This window comes from Periplaneta americana, chromosome 7 (assembly GCF_040183065.1).
Source record: "Periplaneta americana isolate PAMFEO1 chromosome 7, P.americana_PAMFEO1_priV1, whole genome shotgun sequence".
Lineage (NCBI taxonomy): Eukaryota > Metazoa > Arthropoda > Insecta > Blattodea > Blattidae > Periplaneta > Periplaneta americana.
This window is the reverse complement of record NC_091123.1, coordinates 149,904,837-149,929,766: the sequence shown is the minus strand read 5'-3', so window position 1 is coordinate 149,929,766 and position 24,930 is coordinate 149,904,837. Positions and strand designations below refer to the sequence as shown.

General features: G+C 38.6%; 1 protein-coding gene across 12 annotated transcripts in view; it reads left to right on the top strand.

The window, feature by feature from the left end:
* Nucleotides 1-24,930, top strand: part of LOC138703582 (histone-lysine N-methyltransferase 2C-like) — a 235,804-nt gene that overhangs the window by 168,154 nt on the left and 42,720 nt on the right. For 11 of the 12 annotated variants that reach the window (XM_069831570.1, XM_069831573.1, XM_069831575.1 and 8 more), the window contains 8 exons: nucleotides 517-7,337; nucleotides 9,473-9,582; nucleotides 12,685-13,030; nucleotides 17,461-17,583; nucleotides 19,203-19,348; nucleotides 19,579-19,855; nucleotides 22,648-22,868; nucleotides 24,469-24,705. In XM_069831570.1, the coding sequence (XP_069687671.1) occupies nucleotides 517-7,337; nucleotides 9,473-9,582; nucleotides 12,685-13,030; nucleotides 17,461-17,583; nucleotides 19,203-19,348; nucleotides 19,579-19,855; nucleotides 22,648-22,868; nucleotides 24,469-24,705 (8,281 nt within the window). The remainder of the gene's footprint in view (nucleotides 1-516; nucleotides 7,338-9,472; nucleotides 9,583-12,684; nucleotides 13,031-17,460; nucleotides 17,584-19,202; nucleotides 19,349-19,578; nucleotides 19,856-22,647; nucleotides 22,869-24,468; nucleotides 24,706-24,930) is intronic. The other variant, XM_069831572.1, reaches the window with a different exon arrangement.

Below are 24,930 nucleotides of genomic sequence, written 5' to 3'. Positions count from 1 at the left end.
TTTATTATCATACCCGAGCCTTTTAAATAATTCATAATTTTGTTTATTTTATAGACATCTCCGACTACGTGAAGATGTCATTTGTAATTTCTGTGATACTTATATTGTAGTAATATTTTCCTTTGTGAAATTGTAAAATACAAGACCATGATGATTATATTCAAGGACGTGATGGAATAATCAAAAGTTCCTTCCTGACTACATTCACTGTGAAAGTCTGAAAGTGTATACAAGATCATTTATTGTAGACAACTCAGACTTATAACTCGTAAAGTAATTAATCCATATCTTTGTGGAACAGACCTCAGAGAGAATCTCGAGGGTAAATAAATTTTTGTACAGTAATGTAACGCCCTCCTATTTCTTCTTTTTGTATTTTCTTCCTGTCTTTATTGTGTTCTTTCTGCCAACAGTCATTGTTTTCTTTCTTTTCTGTTTCTTTTCCTTTCCTTCGTTTATGTCTTATTTAAAAATTAATAGGTGAAGCTGCTTGTTACTAAAAGTGTGCATTTTCAGGATCCACAGCATCCCTCCTCGATTTGTACGCTCACCAATGAGTGGGAATGCAGACCCTACCCCTCCGCGACCGCGAGGTCTCTCATTGCAAGGTGCTGTCCAAGCTGCACCCAACACTGTTATGTACAGTCAGCCAGCATCAACCCAGAGCATACGGACTGGAGTCGTCTTCTCCAGTGCTGCGTCATCTTCTCCATTAGGAAGCCCTCAGCCCATCATGTCAAATGTAGTCGGGCAACAGCAGCAGTTCCAGCAGGCAGTGCAGACAAGCCAGCAAGTTCAGGGACAGATGGTGGTCAGACAAGTGCAGCAACAGTCACCACAACAGTTAGTGCAGAGACAGCAGCTTCAGCAGCATTTACAGCAGCAACAACAGCTGCTGCAACAGCAGCAACAACAAGGCAATGGGCAGACACAAGAGCAAGATGCTAATGTCCTTCTGGCTCAAAGACAACAATTGCAGAGGCAGATGATTCAACAGAGACAGCAGATGTTACAACAGCAGCAACAACATGCAATAAATCAAGTGCAATTATCACAACAGCAGCAGCAACAGCTGGTACAACAAAGACAACAACAGCAACATCAACAGATTCTTCAACAGCAACAGAATCAACCTCCAAATTCTCCGATGACTCCACGAAGTCCAATGGTCAACCAAAATCAGCCTCCGAGCTCTCCAATGCCTCCACGAAGCCCAATGGTTCACCAGCAGCAACATCAAAATTCAAACGCTCCTCCCAGCTCTCCAATGCCGCCTCGGAGTCCCATGGTTCAGTCCCTGAATCAGGTGCAAACTCCAAGCTCACCCATGCCTCCGCAAAGTCCAATGCTACAACAGTCAAACCAGGCTCAGCCTCCAAGTTCTCCAATGCCTCCCTGTAGTCCAGTGATCCAGCAACAGTACCAGCAGATGGGTCAGAACCAGCCACCCAGTTCACCTATACTCAGAAGTCCTATGGTACAGAATCTCCCACACTCGGTTGGCTCACCAATGCAGATGAGGCATCCGTCTAGCACTGGAAGTGTGAGCAACAGTCCTGTTCTGCCAGACAGGCCGCAGAGTACTGAGAATCCCCCAACACCCCGCACACCTCACACACCTCACACCCCTTACACACCACAAAGCAACCACACAGGAGGAGAGTCCAGCCAAGGTTCGCAGCAAGTTCAGGGACAAATGGAACACCAAGATGATGGTGCAATGGGAGGTGGGGGTGGTGGAGGGGGAGGTGGTGGTGGTGGTGGAAATCCAAACAACCCAATGAATCCTCTACCACTCCCAGCAATGTTTGGGAGGTTTGGATATTTCAAACTTGGACTTCGTGGAGGCTCGCCTATGTGGTCTATGGGAACTGGCTTCGGAAGGGGAGGAAGGCAGAGTGGTTCAAAATCAAATGATGGCAAAGGGACACGTCAGGAGAAAGACATGGGTGAAGGTACAAGTGGAGCAAAATCAGAGGTTCAGACGGAAAACAAAGTAACGCGACAAAGCACTAGTTCTGCCAGGGGTGTCATCACACCTCCAGTTTCAGTGTCAGGGAAGAGTGTCGGAGTTGTTTCGAAAGTTACTTCTCTAGTATGTGCCGATTACAATGATTTTGATGATGAGAACTCTCATACTCCACCACTGACTCCTCCCACTCAGAATGATGGAGTTGCTAGTTCGTCTGCTGTTGACACTGTAGATAGTACACCAGCAGCAACTGAAAAAGACTTAACTACCCAAGCTAAAAGTGATGGACTACACAGTGAAAAATCTGATGTTCAAAATGAAGCAGAAACAGAACTTAGCAGTAATACCAAAGAACATGAAGAAAAGTGTGGGGAAGAAATAGAAGTTGCAGTAATATCTCAGGAGGATATCTTGGACTCAGACGCTGTTGTTTCTTCTGATTTGCCTGTTGAGTCAATAAGTGTCGAGGGAACAGACTGTGATAATGTAGTTGTTTTTGAACACCTATCTGAAAGTGATCTCACGCAAGTTTCCAGTTCTATAGACACAGACATTATCGAGGAATGTATTGTGACCTCATCCGATATAGTTATGGATATCTCAGTAGTGGATGCTTTGGATGGCTGTGAAAAACTCAGTTCTTGTATTCAGAAGGATGACGACGAAGTCCTTCATCTGGTAGAGGAAGAACACAAAGCAGAAACAGGTGATATCCTCGAAACAGGGGATGCAGATGATGGTCTGGGGAGTATAGGTATGACTGAAGGGAGTGACGACATTCCGAACATGGATATGGATGTCATGAATATTCTGGACACGCGAGTGAGAGGAGTGTTGGATAGGGATCCAGTATTGGACATGCCAGAAGGCTGCAGGGAGATTCATTCAATGAATGAAAGATTGAGGATAGGTATCGTTCGAAGTATTGGGTCTCTTCAGCAGGAGAAGATTGTTGCAATTACTGACACTCCAGAATCTCCAGATCAGGAGGAAATGAATGTGGATCCTTCCCCTGAACCCTACTTACCAACACCTGAAACAATAAAAGATGATGAAGATGACATGATGCCTATGTTGCATGATGATGCTGATATTTTGGAGATTGATGAAGCAAGTCGCACACCAGTAACTGAGGTAGAACAGACAGAAATTGATACAACTATCACTGAACAAGCTGAAGCACTGGATATGAATGTCACCAGTAGCATCGAAGCGCCTGTAACAAGCAGTGTTATCAGTTGTCAGGCTAGTGTGGGAATGTCGGAAGAAGCATCTAGTGAAGCTGCAAAAAGTGTTACATCTGTCTCCACAAGTCGAGGTGAAGATACAGTGAAACCAGATCTTCCATTTGGTTTACCACCAGCAACACAGATGCCACCTTCAAGTGTTCATCAGGCAAACATAGGTATTCCAGGCACTACACGAGCAGTTGTTACATATCCCACATTTTCCAGTCTGACAATGCCTGGTGCAAGTTACGCACGTGGCCAGCATCTGCTGACAGAAGGACATGGCAGCAGTGGGATAACTGCAGCTACGATGTCTGCTCTGAACTCTGTGATAGCATCAGCTGTAGTTCCAATCACAAGGCCGGTCACATCTGTCGTCCCTTCTGCTGTGTCAGTTTCACGATCTGTGCCTTTGACAGTGGATTCGATCTTAACTAGTTCTGTAGAGGCACCTTCTGTTACAACTACAAAAGAAAAATTCGAAGAAGCTCAGGGTATCGTGTCTGTTACGTTCTTGAACAATCCAACGCTAGGAACATCTATAACACAAAGTGCACACACCAAAGTAGTGCCAGGGACTCCTTTAACTGAACCAGAGTCCACATCAGCAGCGACATCTGCTGTTGTGACAAGTGATCAACAAGTCATCACTGCCCTCAGCAAGCCCCAGGTGCAACAAAGTGTGATTGGAGTTCCTCCAGGTTACTCTATAATAAAAACATCATTGCAGAGGAGGCCACTCCAAGCTTCTGCTGGAAGCTCAACTACAGTCCCCGTGTGTTTAATAAGATCTCAGAACAGCGGAATCTCAACTACCATGTCCATCATCAGCAGTGCTATCGCCTCAAGTGCAGCATTACCTGTGACCAGTGCTCAGCTGACATCAGCCACAGTCGCAAATCTTGTTGCAGATGCTGTCAGTGCTGCAAGGTTGCCCTATCCACCAGCTTCTGTTGGACAGCAGTTGGCTTTCACCACAGCTGGTGTGGTCCCACTGAGTAATCTCATGACAGCATCACCAGGTGGTGTAAGTGTTATAGCAAGTGCTCCGAGACTATTGCCTGCATCGACAGTGTCCCTCTGTGGTGTTAGTGTGGCTTCTGAATCATTAGTTCCTCCTCCAAGAATGTCGACTGTTCCCATCACCAGTTCTCAACCTGCTGCCCACTCAGAAACACCATCCCAAGTACCTGTCACAGCTACAACTGATTCTCCCAAAGTTCAAGTTATGGAACCTAGTTGTTCAGCTGAAGAAATCAAAACAACTGTTCACGCAAGAATGGTTGAAGAAAAGTGTGTGGAGGATACGAAAAAATCCTCGAAAGTTTCAAAACCAAACTCACAGACAGACAGTGTAGAAACATCTGATAGTGCAGCAAGTGTGTCTCAGGTTACGAGACCCAGTGTGTTAGAATCCACAAATCGAACCCTCATAACAGAGCAACACTTGATTCAGAAACCTGCTGATAAAGACGTTGATGAAGATGATGAGATACTTTTAAAGACAGTGCAGTTGATATTTCAAGATACACGACCCAGTGTTCTGGCATCAGTTCCGTCACAGACATCGGCAGGGATAGGAGATTCTACAGATTCGTGTCAAGTGACTGAAGCTGCAAGCAGTCGTTGGCAGCACAAAGAGGCAATCTCGTCACCTCTTACCAGGTCTGTTATTGTCAGTGAGGAAGTTTCTTCCTCGGAGGGAAGTGGAGCTCCCAGTTCCTCTACAACTGAAAGTGAAGACAGAAAAGACTTCGTGCTAGCAAACAAACCACCACAAGATGCATCAAGTAAGGTTCAAGATATGACTAAGCCATGCCCTGTGCCTTCACCATCAAATCTGTCTATAGAATCCCATCAGAGTGAAGAGACCAGAATGGATTTTGGTGACAGTGTCAAATCTCTGGAACTTCAAATGCATACAGAGGCAAAAAAGTTATCTGCTACAAAAATAGAGCATAGTACAAATTTGCAGCTGCCTACAGAGGCAATCAACTTATCAACATCCAATCATGCAGTAATGGATGTTATCAGTGCGCCTTCAATGATACCACCAGAAACATCACCAGTGTTCAGTTCACAGACTCAGAGTACAATTTCAATGACTCCAGTCTCTAGTGTTGGAATGAAGTCTTTCACAGAGATGGTACACACAAATAGATCTGCTGGAATACTGCCATGCAGTGGCCAGTCCATGTTGGAGAGCAGGCTTACAGCAGTGACAACAAGTGGGCTTCAGCGTAATGTGCCACAGAGCTCTGTGCCTCAGAGATTACTTGGTTCAACACCAGCAGCTGTTCCATCAGTTGTCATGACTCCTAGGATATCGCCCAACACTGGGAGGTTCTCACCTATTGTAACAGTAGGACAAGCTGTGGCGTCCACTGTGAGGCAGTACGTAGCTTATACTCAACAACAGACAATACCAAGAACTTCACCAATCATCACTGGTGTTTCCAAGTCATCACCTGTCATCAGGAGTTTGTCTACACCTTCTCCTGCCCACTCACCACAGTTCCATATACCTTCACCTTCAAGATCTCCATCTGTACCCCAAGTCATTACCCAAGGTAACACCAACATTATTGCACAGCCTCCAGTTGGCGTTATTTCAACACAGCAAGGCTCAACAACAGAACATTTCTCCTCGGTTAGAACAGAGTCTTTACCAGTGCAGACCCCTGTGAGTAGCAGTGTGCTAGCATCGACATTGTTGCAATCAGGAACCAACCAGCACGTCCGAGTGTCTACATCATCTGTGACAGGTTTTGTGTCATCACCACAGCTGACGCACCAAACTTCATCTTTTGGAGGTAGCAGTAGGACAGATACACAGGATAATCGCTTGCATGAAACTTCAGTGACATCAGCATCAGGGAGATTTGGTGGAGATGTAATTCTTTCTATGTCCAATGAATCTGCACAATGTTCAAGGGACAGTGGAGGTACAGTAGAATCTTCAAAAGCTTCATCATTAGGTTATCCATATGTAAGTTCAGCACCACCGAGAATACAGTCTTCTGGAAGTGTGTTTTCGAGAGTTATGCAGCCCCAGAGAAGGATGAGTACTGGAGAAATAAAACCGGAGGAACCCACACGATCATGTCAATTTGAGCAGTTGACGACAGTAAAAAGTGAAACATTGGATTCATGTTTATTCAAAGACACCACAGTTACTACTTCAGGTTTTATCATGCAGCATCGACAACCCGGTACCATTGTCACTGCTGTTCCAAAAACTCTCTCTACTTCTAATATTGTCCCGCAGGCGTCAATTGCCAACCTGGTGCCAAAATCAGAGACACAGCAGATGGCAAGCAGCTGTAAGTTTGCAGGAACAACACAAGCAATATCCCAGTCACAGCATCAAACTTCGACTTCATCTCTACCACACAGGATGGAGGACTCGCAGCAGAATGTCCTGCTGAAACAGCTGTTACAGAACACAGGCTGTGCACAGACTCAGTCCCAGCATACGGCCTCTGTGCCGACCATATCAACCCACCATCATGGTGCTCCAAAACTTCCCGTAGTGCCATCACTGGAGGATCAATTGGCAAGACCAGTTCCACCAACACCAACTTCTCTCTTGCCTCCAGTTCTCACAAATGACAGCCCCCAGTCACAGCCCCCAAAACCAGTTTTGACACGTCCTCCACAACAACCAGTACGAGATGCGCCTTTTGTTTCAAGACCACATCCCCAGCTCTCCACCTCCCCTTCTATAAGTACAACTTCCCAGCAGCAGCAACAGCAGCAGACAGTGCAAGGGGAGAGAAGACCGGCCCCTCCAAATCGCACACCAAGTAGAGAGGATCTTCTGTCACCACCCACTCCAACAACGCCAAGGTCTTATGCAAGTGGAGCTGACTCTAGCCTCCATACTCCATCCCCCTTGACATCACCACATGCTATAACAATAAAGAAAGAAGTTGCTCCTCCACAGCAGAGCCCAGTACATCCAATAGCACCTGGTGACGTGAAAAAAGAAGTTATATCCGATGAACCATCACAGCAGTTGACAGGAGAAAAGAAGGAATTTCATGGCAAGGTGGAACAACCATCAAGGGATGACGTCAGCGATTTGGGGATGGATACAAGCTGTGATAAGACTGCTCAAGAACAGGCTGTGTTAGGTAAGTTCTATGAGAAGGTTCACTTCTGTTTTTACTTCTTTTTGTTCATCATTATTAAGGATTGAACCAAATGATCAGTGTTAACTTCATGTCTGAAATGATTTCTCTTATCACATCTGAAGGACCTGCTGAAGTGTACTAGAAGGGATTCTCATCTTGAGTATATATTCAAAACAGTGACGTATTGGTAGTTACCTTTTCAAACTTTTCTTATTTAAGAGCCTAATGTGAGCCTACATTATGAAAGCTTCATAATTGATTGATTATTTTTTTATACTAATAACCCAAAACTTTAGAGTGATATATTTATCTATAAATGAAGTCTCTCAACAGTGGTTGAACACTTTAACTGATGAAAATTTTTACTTTGTTGTTGTTGTTTTCTAATGCCAGGCATTTGACAATAAAGTCATTTGACCTCTTGCACTCCAATATTTTTCAGAGATATTGTCATGGTTAGCCACTAACGCACAGATTTTGAGATGTTCTGAATCCATTTCTTGATTCGAGTTGCACAAGTTGATTCTGTACCATTAAAGTAGTCCCCACCTGGAGATCCGATTGGGGGACTATTTTACCTCCGGATAATTTACCTTAATGGTACTCATTTCATATTGAAAATGGCAAGTTGTAGCCGATTTAAGTGAACACCATATTTTAATGTTTTGGTGGCTACTTCATCCACACACAACCCTACTTTATAATGGGTAATAAATTGATACAACAATACAAATATTTTGCAAAAATTGATTTAAATTTAAAAAAAAAATTACTCTTTCACTTTTACCTCAGAGATTGTAGTATTGTTTATAAATACAGTGAAATCTCAGTATAATGTACATTAGAAAGTAATGTTATTGTACTTTATTTTGAAAAGTATATTATAATGAAAAAAGGAAATTTTATAATTTTATCCAAACAAAATTATTTTGATTGTACAATAGATATCGCAGAACTATTTCACATGTTATCTTACCTTTCATTTGCTGCAGCTGTGTTTACAGTCCATGTGAGATTCAATAAACTTATGAAACCTACCACACCGATACAGAACTACAAGTGATATACAGTACATATCACTCACTTTTAAAATTATGACATAAATAAATTAAATAACCAAAAACAATCTTACACATGGTACGCAGTACAAGCAACAACATTTGAAGAAGAAAGCCGCCATGGCTAGAGTGCTGAACTTATAATCCTGAGGACCCAGATTCGATCCCTGGTATACCCTCAATTTATAAGTTGTATTGAGCAAGCCCATGGTACAGGTGACACAGGTGTTTTCTCTGGGCATTCGAGTTCCCTTTGTGAAATCCCAACAAAACTCCATCTCATCTCATTTCATCTTGAGTGCAAAATAGACTCACCTCCTATGACGCACCCTGGACAATGACTCTGGTCTACAGATTTGGTTTCATATGGATGATTGACGAACATTCAAGTATCCGCCATTAGAGAAAAAAAAAAGTCCTTAACTTTAGTTTGTTTTGTTTTTCTCAATAATTTATCCTTTACGAATTGTTAAAAGTTCATTCTCAATAACCTCCGGAACATTTTCAGTTTTTTTTTTTTTTTTTTTCAGGCAAACTTTCATTTTCTGTAAGTACTTCATTGTCTCTTCAGAAGACACAGTTTCCACAATGTTTCCCTCCTCTTCATCATCATCATCATCATCATCATCATCATCATCATCCTCTTGTGGGGTTGCCATTTTCAGACATTGTTAGATGCTGAGTTATTTCCGCTTCAGCATCAACTGATAAGGAGGACTTATCAAGTGATAATGGATTTTCAGAACGATTATTCCCCATACGTTCCACTTGAAATAAGAAACCTCCCTATAAATTTCTACATCTGAAGAAATTCGAATTAACCAGCCAAGAGGTAGAAAGAATATATTTGAGGGGGAGATCTTCAAAATACTGACAGGAGACTGTAACAGATCACAAGGAAGAGAAGAAGGATGATGATGGTGATAGTGACAGTGCCTGTCCTTATTTTCCCATCAATCTCCTACTCTGGATACCCCCTTTCCCGTCCCCTTTCTCTTGCTCCCCTTCCCTTCACATTGTCATCTCTTACTTCGTTATGAATCTGATGCATTAAAGAGATTACTTACTGTTTTGTAGATATGAAGAAACATAGAAGGCGACTGAACCAGCAAAAACGAAGGCAGAGCCATGGGAAGGAAGCAGCTACGAGCCGAGGAACCCCCAAGAAACGGTCTCGGACGGTCAGTGTATGTGTTGATTGTTTTGTGTTCCTGCTTTGCTTTCCTGTGGTCTTTATTTTTCTTGCTGTCTGCAGACTGGTAATTGACTGTTTTTGTTGTAAATAAAATACGAAGTAATGTACCACAATTTTTAATTACCTCGCCTTGATTATACATCTTGATTACACACTTTTAATACTTTATATCACTTAAGAATATAGTTAATTATAATAACGATTTTTTAATGTTAATATGTAAAATTAAATGGTATATTATCTAGTTGAATAGTTTCGACTTTTGTTTCAGACATCCTCAAAACTAATGATGTCTTTAACACTAGAAAATCGTTCTAATAACCTTTCAGTTTAAAAATAATTTCAAGGGAAAAATTGTTCTGGGATCGATGCCCAGCTCTGAAACAATTTTTGCCTTGAAATTATTCAAGTATGCTTCACAGGAAAATATACCTGAAAGTCAGATTTGCATTTCAGTTTAAAATTTGCTATTTACATAATATATGGATGTATCCTTCAGGAACTGAATTCAAATCTTAAGCATTTCCACTGTCTTTCTCAGCACTATTATGATGCACTTTACAAGAAGAACATTTCTTTCTTTCTTCTTTACTCTATTTCTCTTATTTTTCTACCTTTCTTTTTTCTTTCTTTCCTTCCTTCCATCTTTTTCCATCTTTCTTCTCTCTTTCTTTCCTTTCTTTCTTTTCCTCCCTCTTTCTTTCATTCTTTTTCTTACTTTCTTCTTTCTATCTTTATTTCTTTGTTTCTTTTTTCTTTGTTTCTGTTCAGTTTGTTTACTTTTCTTCAGAATGGGTCTTTTCGTAGTTTTAATTGCGCTTGGCTTAGTTTTATTTGCTTTCTCTTATACTGGGTGTTCATTTCAAAGTGTGTCATGACGTCACTGTTGTTGGGTCACCAATTTGAAGCGAGTTTCAGCTTATATGTTAAAGAAGTTGCCTATTATTTAAGGTGTTCTTCAATCTGAACTTGAGAACGTGTACGGTATAACTTGAACGTCGTAGCAACAGATGGCGGTCTGTATGGTCTATGTGCTACCATAACTTCTTTCGAACTGTGTTTTGCGCCGGCAAGTCGTACGCAGGGTATTTGTTATCATCAGTTGCGTACAGTAACATTCCACAACACAAATCAAATGCTCCGTGTCCACGTTGACCGTCGAAATACGTAAGTAATTGTCTTAACCCTCTCCCCATATCCCGACAGTACGTATTTCCAAACAGTTCACATTCCTGCCACTACTGGCGTTACCATATGTATCGGTACGTACTCTTCAGAATGAACCCCGAACTTGGTAGGCAACTTCTCTACCTCATAGGTTATACACCTCTGTGGAAGTGTAGGAAGATTGAATTCTCTAGGCTCATCGGCTAGCCACATGATGGCATACAGCGAGCCATGACACACTTTGAACTGAACACCCAGTATTATTGAAGATTATAATATTATATTTTAGTTTTTCATTCAGTGGTACTATACATGGAGGGATCTAGATGAAAACTGTGGCATTCTTCGCATGTAGTTGTAGATCTGCCATTTCGTTGCTTGTGTGTGATGCATCCAGTGGAATCTTTACTTTCTTTTTCAGATGTTATAAAATATACCATGTTCCATTTATAGAGATCGAGAAATAAGTGATAATTTCAAGTGTAAATAATAGTTTTATAACATAACTTTTTACGTAACTTAATGTAAAAACTCTCCGAGTTTCGGAGAATGGTCAATGCAACTTGATATGTACGCCTCAAGTTACCCTGCATACATCTAAATGATACTCAATCTCTTGCCAAGTGTTCTGTAACATGGTGGAGTGAGTAGCAAAATTGCATTTGTAATGCGTTGCCTCAGTTATTCCAAAGTGTGAACTCTACCACGTTGGTACACAACTCCCTTCACAAAGTCCCAGAAGAAAAAGTCAAAGGGGGTTCAGGTCAGGTGATCTAGTAGCCAGACAAAGGGTCTTCCTCTTCCGATCAACCTATTAGGAAAGTTTGCACACAAGAAGTCACACACTGCACCATAGCAATGGAGTAGAGCCACATGCTGCTGAAAAACCGATCCTGGGGTGAGTTAGTCAACAACAAAAGTTCTGCAACATGTCCAGATATTCCCTGTGACTGTCACCTCGATGAAGACGAATGGTGAGTTTATGCACGGGTTCGATTCCCCTTTGGGCTGATTATCTGGTTGGGTTTTTTCCGAGGCTTTCCCCAACCATAAGGCGAGTATCAGGGTAATGTATGGCGAATCCTTGGCCTCATTTCACCAAATACCATGATCAAGCAGTTTCCGCGTTAAACTTTGGTGCGTATGCACATGAGCACATAGCTGTTTTTAACCCATTGTTGCATAAACTTGGACAGTTTCTGCATCTTGTGAGATGTAAATCACAGCAATATCTTCATCTGAATTTAAATGGTGAGCATTTATTTCTTGATGCCTCTAAGCAGTACATGGTGTATTTATGTTGTATTGAGGGTTATTCCACAGTAACTCACGTTATATTCAGACCCATTATGAACCACAGTGTAGTATATGCAGTCACGAAGCTCAATATGTAGGGAATATGCATCCATAGATATTTGCTAACCACTAGGATCGCTACTATTACCTCATCACATACAATGTCAAATAGTACCAGCACAGTCTGTTGTTCCTAGTACCCTCATCAACTCGAGCTTTGTGACTGCATATACTAGACTGTGTTATGAACTTATTATAATAAATAAAAAAATAAAGTTTTTTTTTTTGCCTTATTTATTGCATTTCGGAACATTCTTCATGGCAGTAACCAGTAATCGGGAATATAATTAATTATTTGTGATGAAATGATGAAATGTAACATGAGTTACAACACTATTTCATTAATAAATCACAACTGATTACTGGTTACTGACATGAAGAATGTTCCTAAATACAATAAATAAGTTTAAAAACTTTCTTTATTTTTTGTTTTAGTATATCTAATAAGTTCATAAATGTGCCTGAATGTAACGTGAATTACTGTAGAATGACCCATGAGTTAGTTTCGTTGACCTGCGTACGAATGTTAAGGTATAAAATAAAATACTAATTATTGTTTTCATCTTGACAGGGTTCAAAAGTTGATGAAGATTATGATACGTACATAGAGAATCTCATGGCACAATTGCGGCAACTTCCGCCCATGAGTGTCTTAGAGCCTGCATTGTCGAGGAATTATGCTGTGTGTTCCATCTTCGGGTCTGGTGATTTAACTAAAATTGGTACAACAAGAGACTACAGCACTAGGCAAGGCGACCTTAAGGGCTCATTTGGTGCTGCTCAGTTAGCACACGTGTCAGACCACTACAACACCCAGCCCTTTGGAGATCTGTCTCCACTTCCACCCCAGCCACCCGTGTCAACACAAAGGGGATTTTATGATCAGGAGTTTGCAGCACTAAAGCTCGAAAATGATGGTGAGTGATAAGCCTTGTTTGTTGGTGAACAGAAAGTTCTGTTTCTTCAATCTGATACTTTGAGGATATATACTTAAGATGATTTTCAATTTGTTGTTGGAGAACAGGATGCGTTTATCAACAGTAATCTCACTAGACGTTTTGATTTATCTAGAGAAAATCAAAACTCGAGTGGGATTTAATTGACTATTACACAATTAGAAGAAAGTATATAAAGATTAGAAGTAACGCAGTACTCCAATACAATAAAATATTAATTGACTTACGAAAATACAACTGTCTTCAAATGTTTTTTATACCATCTCAACATTACAAATATTACGCTAGATGCATGCTAGATGGCAGTAGTGAACAATGCCTTCTCGTCGAGATCTATACACGATGGCAATGTTACTAGTCAAGAAGGCTTTGTTGATTCAGTTTCATTTTTATTAAGACAGTTTCATTCCACTTCAATTATCTGAATCCCAGTAATCAACGTCACTTGACAGATGATTTTCAATAAATCTTAATATTAAACAATCTCTGATACGTGACTATCCATAATATCATATAGCAGAAGCTATAACATAACCTAATTAATATACACAAGTGTTAGAAAAGTTTTAATTAACGACGATGACATAAAAAATAAACATGAATAATTTTAAAAGGAATGATTATTGAATGTACAATTTTCAAATTTGAATGTGGTTGGTGGTTCAATTGATGTTATATTGGACGTGTGCATAATAGAAGTGGAACTCATTGATTTAGGCCTCCATGGTGTATTCAACTTATTCAGGATTTCCGAATGAATAATTTTAAAAGGAATAATTATTGAATGTACAATTTTCAAATTTGAATGTGGTTGGTGGTTCAATTGATTTTATATTGGACGTGTGCGTAATAGAAGTGGAACTCGTTGATTTAGGCCTCCATGGTGTATTCAACTTATTCAGGATTTCCGAATGAATAATTTTAAAAGGAATAATTATTGAATGTACAATTTTCAAATTTGAATGTGGTTGGTGGTTCAATTGATGTTATATTGGACGTGTGCGTAATAGAAGTGGAACTCGTTGATTTAGGCCTACACGGTGTATTCAACTTATTCAGGATTTCCGAATGGTGCTCTTCGTTTATTTGTAAATCGGATTTCAGAAGATGCATAGGTATGATCAGTGATTTTTATTAATTCTTGTTCTTGAATGCCAGTGCGAGTCATATTTGAAACTGCTGTGCATCGACTGGAGTGGTTTGTAATTTTATATAGGCCTATATATATTTTTTTTGACGTCCAGACCAGTGCAGTTTCAAATGTTGGCAAACAAAGAAACAAATGCTAGGGATGCGATAAAATTAAACAAATGCTAGGGACGCGATAAAATTAAACAAATGCTAGGGACGCGATAAAATTGTGCGATAAGCAGCCATGATTGGTTGAAATACGTCCTTTCGTACCGTTCTATTGGTCAAAAGTAGTATGACGTAGTAAGAGTGTAATAGTCATTTTAACATGGTGTAATAAAACAAGAGTTACTTCAAATGATAGAATATTACAATGGACTTGTTAATACTGCCATCTCTGGTACTATTTTATAGAGTGAAAGTTAATTTGGTTTCCTTTGGTGTTACTGATTTTCATTTCTTTAATACCTTGCTGTGTGCCTATGTTGATGTAAAAAAGTTTTTATAAATGCAGAACTTTTTTTTTCTTTTGAATATTTGATGTATTGACTTTTTATTATTGTTATTGTTGTTTCATGCCTTGCATCTAGCAATGAATCCATTAGCATTCGTGCTCTCCAATACTTATTTTAGCAGGATCATAACTGTTTTTACCGGACACCAGTTTTATAGTTTGGCAGTTACATCGCCCATAAAAAACCCCCAATATGAATGAAGGACCGCTTCTGTCTTTGGTCATCGGGTCCCTCGGATCTAGCCGGGAGGATTAAATAAATAAATCCACCGATTTTCGCCAATCCGCCACCTGGGTGACGACCCTCCACGCCGTGAGAGGCCAGTGATTTATTAGAAAATTTAATAGCATTTCCTCCATTGAGATGATACAGTTGTACCACTGTCACTCGGTCCCCATATCCTCATTCGTTAAAGCAGGGTGTACCACGAGCAGGTAGAGGTTGGGATTTGAATAGGAGAGGCTATAGGAGACGCATCACTATCCCTTACACCCCTTATTGTTGAAATTAAATTTTGTTGTAATTTTATAAAGAATTTCTTTGTTAAATTGTCGTGTATCTTTTTGTAGTCAGTGAAAATTTATACAGGGATATCGAATTTTCTTTTTTTATCATTTATATATTGCAGTATAACATAACTTCTCTGAAAACTATCTTTTCTAAAACTGCATTGTTCATTTTCAGGTATAATTTAAATATGTTTGTCTGATTAATTCTTCATTATGTTAGCATAGTGGTTCTCATATTTAAATACTGCTACTGTACCAGTACTTGACCACAGTCTAGTATATAGTCACGAAGCTCAGTACATAGTAAATATGCATCCATAGATAGTTGCTAACCACTAGGATCACTACTATGGCCTCATTACAGACAATGCAAAATAGTACCGGCAAAGTCTATTGTTCCTAGTACCCTCACAACTCAAGCTTCGTGACTATATATACTAGACTGAGACTTACAGCTTGTCCAAGTCAAGTCTGCGAGTGGGGATATCGGGATGGAATGTAGAGGCAAAACACAGTTGCCACATAGGTCACTTGACGCTCAGATTTCAACGTGTGCACATCGTTTAAAATACACTACGGAGCTCACGCATTTTTTGTCCTTGTCTTCAGATAAAGGCAACAGTTACTCTGTCTCCCAGCCTCCCCCTCATGCAACTTTCTCTCCTACGCCCACGTTTGCCAATCAGAACGCCAAACCTCACTGTCAAGCAGAAGTAGAAGTACAGTCTATTTCAAAGCGTCTTAAATTGTTACCGCTCTATGAACTGAAGCGCAGTAGGAAAACTTTGCTGTCATGTGAGACTGTACTGGTCTCCTCTTGTTACCGCCTCCTTTCACTACAGAACTGCCTCCAACTTCCCCTCTCGGCTCGCAGACTTAACTTGGTCGAGCTGAACTCTATTCGAAAAATGCAGATCCCTATGAAATCGAAAACAACGATAATTTTTCTCAAAACTAGTGATTACCATCCAACTTGTAATGTACCGGTACTTGCAAGACAAAAAATCCGAATATGCAAAACTATTTTCCAATTCTTTTCGGCTTCTTAAACTGGCCTTCCTTGCTGATATATCTTTCGAACACTTAACACCTTGAAGGTCAAATTGTTAACATATTAACAGCCAGAGATAAACGGATTTATAAGAAAACTTCATTTCTGGTCGACAGTACTTGATAAAAAGAAATTTGATCCATTCCAGTGTGTTAAAGAACTCATGGAAAATGTATCTATGTAGCATATGATATTACAAATACTGAGTTTGTTTTTGTGAACATGCAGTTAAGTTTACACAGTTTTAAACAACTTTTTGAGCATTTTCTGGAAGAAACTCAAAACAATTATGACAGTTGTAGATGGATACTGAATCTGTTTCTAGGCTGTTGCGTTAAACTGATTGAAATTCCAAAAAAATATTAAGAAAACACTTGTTGAAATATGTACCTACTGCTGGAATGTTGAAACTATACTTTTTTCACAGAGCATAGACCAATTTTGGATCAAAAGAATGCAAGAATACCTCTAGCTTGCAAAAGAAGATCTTTAATTTTTTATAGCATTTACAAACTCTTATTTATGCAAAATAAGTTTCTAGTCTATGATTACCATCAAACAAAAACAAGAAATCTCTTTGAAATTGAAAATGAAATCAATTGTGTGTACTGAATATAAAATTCAGATTTGAGAAACTGCTGCCTCAAAAACAAGCACATTTATCACATTAATTATTTTTTTACTTTATAACTACTGAAAAAAAAAATTATATTCAGCTTTGTTTATGTTTCTAAATACAACATAAATATAAGTTAATAAGGCGTTTTTTTTTATTTTGTAAATCATCTTGCCACTCCTCTCAGCTCTTCATGCGACCTCCCTAGATGGTCGCGACCCACACTTTGGGAACCACAGCATTTTTAAATAGTTACGCATGAAAATGTTCTTCATGCATTACCTACTTCTCAACACTTCAGTTACACTTAGAGTTTTGTTTATATGGGATGATATTGAAATTTATCTTGTTTTTATTTTCAGAAGGAACCTTTATGATCTGTATTAATAATACTGTCTAGTTTCTTTTTGCTGTTTTGTCTGTCTGTTACTATTCATAATTTTTCGTTAATACCTCAGGGAGTGATTTTTTGTCTATAAATGTGTCGCTGTTTCATAACATTTCGCATAAAGTGTACAATATATTATATATCAGTGCTACTGTTAACTACACATTATTTTTGTTAATAGACGATAAGAAACCAGATGGACAGACACTTGGAAACCGTGATCGAGATAATGATACTCCTGACACAGTTATTAGCTCATCTTCACCAGAGTGCGTAATTCCTGAATTTCCTGTCAGGTTCCCAGGTATGTATGCTGAATTTTCTAGGTCTCTCATCTTGCGTACATTTTGAGAAATTACGAAAATACATAGTGGGAAATTTTTGGGACTGTACGATGTCATAGTTGTAGAAACATCGAGAAAATCAGAACTTTGATTCCGTCATCAGGAAACAGAAGAAAAGGGGAATCTGTTGGATCTCTACCACGAATTATCCTCCAGAATTGGACTGGACATCAAACACAGTACAGACTGGAGATATTATGTAGTGTTGAGAAGGGGCAAACTGTAGGAAGAAGAATCACCATTAGTTGACATTAGAGCCCGAATGTTTGGCAAAATGCCTTTTTAATTAGGTGGAAGTAAATCATTATTTTCATAAATAGGAATGTGATTTCGGGTAAATCAAAGTGATAGGGCCAATTTTTATTTTGCCTATTTTAGGTGTTCTTACTAATTCAATAATAAATACTCCCCCTTTTTTTTCATTTTAAAGCAGTATTTCTTGTTTATTTGCAATTTTCTAATTAATTGTAATGTAATGTGTATGGAATTTAAATATGTGAAATAATGACTCACTTTACTAACAATAGTAAATAAAAGTAATTTATTTCGGTGCTTAATGTGCTAATAATCGTGCTTTAATACTATTGATATAATATGAATAATGATCGATAATCCTCAGTTACAAATATAATATTGCCATGTCTTCATGATACCAACGATCAGCTTTATAATTTTAAATATTAAGCTCATTCTAATAGTAGTTGTTACGTAAAAAAAGGTAAAAGGTAAAGGTATCCCCGTAACATGCCATGAAGGCACTTGGGGGGCATGGAGGTAGAGCTCCATGCTTTCCATGACCTCGGCACTAGAATGAGGTGGTGTGGTCGGCACCATGCTCTGACCGTCTTTTACCCCCGAGAAAGACCCGGTACTCAATTTTATAGAAGACTGAGTGAACCTTGGGGCTGTTCTGAAAGTTTGGCAACGAGAAAAAATCCTGTCACCACCTGGGATCGAACCCCGGACCTTTCAGTCCGTAGCCAGCTGCTCTACCAACTGAGCTACCCAGCCGCCAGTAGTTGTTACGTAGCATTTCCAATTGTTTGCTTTCATATTTTCAAATCTTACTGTTACAATTTTGTGTTACACATGTTTATTATTGTAGGAGAAATAAATTTGAGTGAGGAGCAATCAGTTATTGTCGGGTGACAGAAGGTATAAAATCAGTTAGCTAGAATGTCTGATTAAGTAAACTATTGAAAAGTAAACTTCATGCTTACGTTTGTGAATTCGATGCCCATTGTGTTTTCAACCAATGGAACAGTTTTGATATGTAAGGTCCCCCCACCCCCAGAAAATTTCACATGATAGTCGCATGTATTTCTTCTCTGTTTGAACGTAAATTTCAGAAAGTTTTAAATTACGACAGCATAAATACAGAAAAAAATATATTATAATAATAGGAAAATTGAAGGGACTGAGAAAAAAATGTTGTAAATGATGAGAAAATGTTAATTGCGGGAATGTAAAAGTTGGGTTCAACTGTATTTTTCTTCGAAAAAAAAAAAAGGTTATGCTGAACATACAGCATACACCATTAATTTGAAATATGTTTAAAATTTGTGTGGATTGTTATTAGGTCTGAAGCTGATAGAGGAAGAAGACTCTGAGAAGGAGGAAGAGATGAAATGGATGAGGCGTGCATCTCCCATTATACCAATAATCTCTCCAATACCCATTCGCCTCCGTCCAGGCATGCAGCTCACAAAAGAATCCAGTGAAATGGTGAGTGAAGTAAGATTTTACAATAAAAATTGCAGTTGTGTTTTGGACAGATTTTGAATTTAAATGGCAGTGGTTGTCATCCCGTGAATCCTTAAATTATAGCCCAGATTTTTTTTTCAAACCTTTGGTCACAGATATAACTTAATTTAATTTCTAGCATATGTGTATAGATAACTGAAAAATATAATTGTAATCTAAATAAAACAAAACAATGCTGTAACTTTCTGCAGGATAAGGAGAACGTGGGAGTGTCACGAGACCACATCCAGCTCAAGACTCGGTTTGGCGTGTCTCCACCTGCTCCTCTCCGTGATGCTGGCAATGTGACAGTGACTCTGACCCTGACATCAGCTGCTGCAGAAGACATCCTTGGAGTTCTGCGCAATCTGGCAAACATACTGAGCATTCCTGCACCTTCGGGATACCAGATAGTGGAAAGGACTAGCACACCTCCCAGTCAGAAGTTGGGGCTGTATCGCACCAAAGGAAAAGATGGCAAGGAAGGGGGTAGGATACTGTCATTATGTCATGCTTAATTTTTTTTTAGAAATAAGAACAGTAGCAAAGTAAGATCTTTCATGTCGATTTCATTATATTTAATACTTACCTAGAGTTCTCTCTACTACAAGAAGCATAAATGTAATACTGGTCATATCCTGTTTACAGTCATTTTTACTCCAGCTCTGTCCATTTTCTCTTGATACAAAATATATTTTGTAGCTCTTAAATAACACACAATGAAGATGTTTACACATGTATTTCATTATGTATGTGAGCTAGAAAAAATGTCTTACTCTATCCTTGTTATTCATTTGAACTGATAATTGGTAATACAGTGCATCTTATTACTAAACAGCACTTTCTTCTGCAGTTGTATTATGAGTTCTTCTTACGTGTAGCACACTGTGTACTACACTGGCTAAGACCAGGGCCTGAAATAATAAGATAACAGGACGTACACAAGACAATGGGACTGTGGAAGAAAGTTTAAGTTTTCTACTGAGTCTGGCAGTTAATACAAGTGAGAATTTCTTTTGTGTGGTCGTGTGATTGGAATGGATGTTTATCAGTTTACTGTACAATCGACATGTCTGTTTCTCATGTATTCATTAGTTCTGCCTGACAAATCCAAAGGAGGTATGCAGAGAATTTTCCGAGTCATCCTAGATGCATAATAATCTTAGGACATTTAGAGAAACTGAAAGAATACAAGATGCTTTTTGTTAGGATGGGGGAACATGTTTTGATCCATGCTGCCCTAGATGATTTAACATTTTTTAAATGCATGTATTTTCAGTAGCATCTTTAGTTTGTAGAGCAGCCAGAAGTTGCAAGAAGTTGGAGAGTAGGGAGTTTGCTAGACCTGTGGGTTTCAATGTTTGGCCATAAAGATCTGAAAATATGTTGAATGAGAGAATATATTCTCATAATAGAATTGCAGTTCTGGTTGTTCGCCATGAATAGCATCTTGTAGATGACATAGATCTTTCTGGTAATACTCTTCGTTGATTGTTTGACAATCAAGGATGTACCTGTGTTGAACCAAACGTCCCTGACCAGAAAAATACACTCAGCATGACTTGAACATTGCTCCAAACACTTTCTGGCGACTCTTTGTTGATTGTTTGACATTCTTGAATGTACTCGAGATTAACCAAACTCTTATGGTTAAAAAGCACTATCAGCAAGACTAATCTTGCTCCATACTTGTTGCACTTTTTTTTTGGGCCTGAGGCATGTGTCTTCCACTTCAATAACAAGGCTTTTGTTTCCAGGTTACCTCGATAGACACATGTCTCATCTCTAATATTTATGTTTTCATGAAGTTCAGATTTTTGTTGGCACATTCGTGTGTGTCTCTGGCAGCCTGCAGATAATTTTCTTGCTGGTCATTTGTCAGGAGTGTGGAAAGAATTTTTCTGTGACATGCTGCATGGCAGATCATCAGTCAAAGTCACTTCATTTTCAATACCTCTAATCGCAATTCGGTGATTTTCCATCAATAGATTGCACATTTTCTCGATCAGTGTATTTGGTCGTAAACGGTACACATGGACTTTCTGTGAATGACCTGAAGGCTGGAGGCTTAAAATCTTGTTACACGCAGGAAAGTCCAAAGTCACACAGTACACACTCTCGCCCTCATATTACAAATAGTAAATAAAGTTGGATACTTTTTTACATTGTAAACAGATAACATACCAACATCTTTTTTTAAATAATGAAGCAATCTCCAAACTGATTTGTACTACATTACAATATGTATTTTAGGCTTCCTGTGTTGAGAAGAAAAAAGGAAATGTTCAAGTTATCAATTTCTTTCACTTGCAGTTTTATTTTATTTGTTTTGTGAAAATAAAGTAACCAAAATATAAGCTTAAAATAAGTTAAGGCCACCGGCGTGGCTTGGTCGGTTAAGGCGCTTGCCTGGCGGTTGGTCTGAAGTTGCGCTCGGGTGCGGGTTCGATCCCTGCTTGGGCTGATTACCTGGTTGGGTTTTTTACGAGGTTTTCCCCAATCGTAAGGTGAATGCCAGATGATCTGTGGCGAATCCTCGGTCTCATCTCGCCAAATACCATCTCGCTATCATCAATCTCATCGACGCTAAATAACCTAGTAGTTGATACAGCGTCGTTAAATAACAAACTAAAAAAAAAATAATAAAAAAATATGTTAAGAATTTAAGGTGTATATATATCTTTTCTTTCTTCATCCCTTTTCACTTTTGTACTATTTTTCCCTTTTCATTATTTTTCTCTCGTTTTGTTTCCTCTTTCCTTTTCTGCTTTCTTCTATAAATTTTGTCTTCATCACCTACAAAATACAGTATCAATGACAGTGACTCATAAGTAGAATACAGAACTCTCGGCACTAAAAGTTAAGAATGTTCCCAACTGTAATTGAATGTGTGTGGTATCCGAGATTTTTAAGCTTAGTCACAAGGACTGGATAATGGATCTTGTAAACTGTATGCTAAGACTAAGAGGAAGACAGAAAATAGGAAAGATTGGAGAATGCTGGATTTGCAGTGAAAGACCTGCTCTTGCGCAGAAAGCTGTGAATGAATGAATTTGTAAGTGGTAGTTAAGAGGATTAAAGACCGTTAACAGTATCAAAGGGAAATACTGAATGACAACTAAAGGATATGGGCACATGACGAGTAACAATATTAACTTCTAGTGCCTATAAATAAATCCAGATTCTACTCATAAGTGTCTTTTTACCAACTCAGTATTACATTTATTTAACTGATGTAGATTCTTCATCCTCATCAAACAGTTTTGAATTATAAATTCCAGCTCCAATTGACATCCAGAGTATCCTGAATGGGGCTGCAAAGTTCTGCAAACATTGTGACGTGGTGATATTGAGCAACCTGATAAAAAAAAAGGCATCAGAACTTCCATTCCTTGCCAAGGAGGACTTGGTGGAAAATGGAGATGACCTGTATTTCTGCAGCTCCACATGTTACATGCAGTTTGCACTCATGCACCGCTCTCCCAGCATATCAGAGGATAAGGTGAGTTTGTGTGAAGGCAAGAGTTCGAGAAATTCACTTACCTCACATGAGTGATTTGTTAGTCTAATTATAATGCATCCAAAATGAATATTTTTCTTTGAGGCTATTAAATTACATTAGATTTTAAAAAAGGGTCAGTGACTTATCATGCACTGTAATTTTCGGGTCTGGTTTCTTAATCCCTGAATACTCTTCATCTTTGGCAAAAATTACTTCGTTGGTAACAGGACTTGGGAAAGTGCACTTAATTCTATTAAGGGCCTCCCAAAAATGTGAACTGCTAGGAGTGCTGGAAGTTCACATTTTTTACGTAACAATAAATACAGCAGAACTCTTCTTTTACACTTTTCAAGGACTAGGGAAAAAGTGATGTAAATTGAGAGAAATGGTTTAATGGTGCAAAATCACAATAATGTACAGATCTCATAAAAATATATGCAGAGAATAAAATTACATTTTCTTCTCCACCCCTTCCCCCCTCCCCCCCAGAAGTCTGATGCCTAATAATGACTTGTGAGTAACAAATTAATGTTGGTATCTGTTCCATAAACAAGTCCGTCTGTATGGACGAAGTTTCCTGTAACAAGTGAAAATAACTTTTTAATTTCCCTTTATACAGAAGTGTTGGAATTAATACTTCTCCAACAGATCAAGTATGGAAAAAGTTATATGAACCGTAAAGTATTCCTCATCCAATAAGTAAATAAATACAAATGAAAAATGTTGATGCACTATTTGCTTAGTGTTTGTAATAGTCAACCATAGTTTACGTTTCGACAAATATATGCTACTCTTGAGAATGTTATTTCAGTATTTGGTGTTAGGTTCTGTTAGATTTTAGAAATACACTTTTTACTTTCACAGCACTGACATTCCCCCCAGACATATATTAGACAATTTAATTACAAAATTACTGTTATGTAATTCCTTTCGTATATAACATGCTCCAACTCCAAGTTGCAGATGTCTTATAAATAATTATTCTGAATTTCAGTGAATACCTTGGGAAGATTTTGAAATAAAAATGATTCTCTGTTATCAACCAACAGTGATTCAGATCTTCAAAAGTTTCTTTTCACTTGCCAATAAAGTGTTACTCAGATTTAGTCTGTGGTTGTCATAGCCACTGTCACTAAGAGAAAATTTCTAAAAATAATAATAAAAAATCTTTCCTTTTTTTTTTAATAAAAAAGTAATGCTACAAAGTGACCTAACATTGTCCCCCCTTCCAAAAAAACATACTAAGATCCTAACAAATACTCTCATTCTGAAAGATTAATTTTGTCATAAAACACGTCAATGATAAAGTAGTTGTTATGTCTCTGGCTTACCACTATAAAGATACACATTCATCGAAATTCATACACAAGTGCAGTTCTGTAACAGTTGATTCAGAGTCTTCAATTATAATAAATGCAGAATGATGAAATTAGTTGGTAATTATGAATGAATAATAATAGTACTATGTTCAGTTAGAATTTTGAGAAAGACATTTCCAATTTCACAGAGCAGACACTTCTCGTGAATTTTCGCTTACATAGATATTAGAAAATTAAATTAAAAAATTGCTATTAAAATTAATGAGCATGTGTTGCTACAGGCTGCTGCTATTGTGGATCATCTGTGCCAGACATCTCAATCTCCAACTCAACAGAAGAAGACACGGCCAGCAGAAAGTACAGAGAAGGCAAAAGATGACGAAGGTATTAAAGACAAAGTGAAGGAAGAGGATGTAAAGATGGAGGTGGAACAAGAGACACAGAAGGAAGAATTGGAAGACGTGAAGATGGAGCAGGACGTGGAGAAAGATGAGGTTGCTGAGCCCCAAACCTCTCCTGTAAGCAGTAGTTATATACTCCAGTGGTATTGAATATACTGCAACTACTTGTATGTTAAAATTCTGTGTGAACATAGTTAACTTCTCAAGTCTTTCATGCCTCGATTTGTCGTATCATTTGTTTTTTTATCGTATTAGTTTCATTTTTGGTGATACCGATAAGCTTATATTATTTAACTATAGCAATTTTATTTTCCACCTTTGCTTATCTTAATGTTTTTAGTT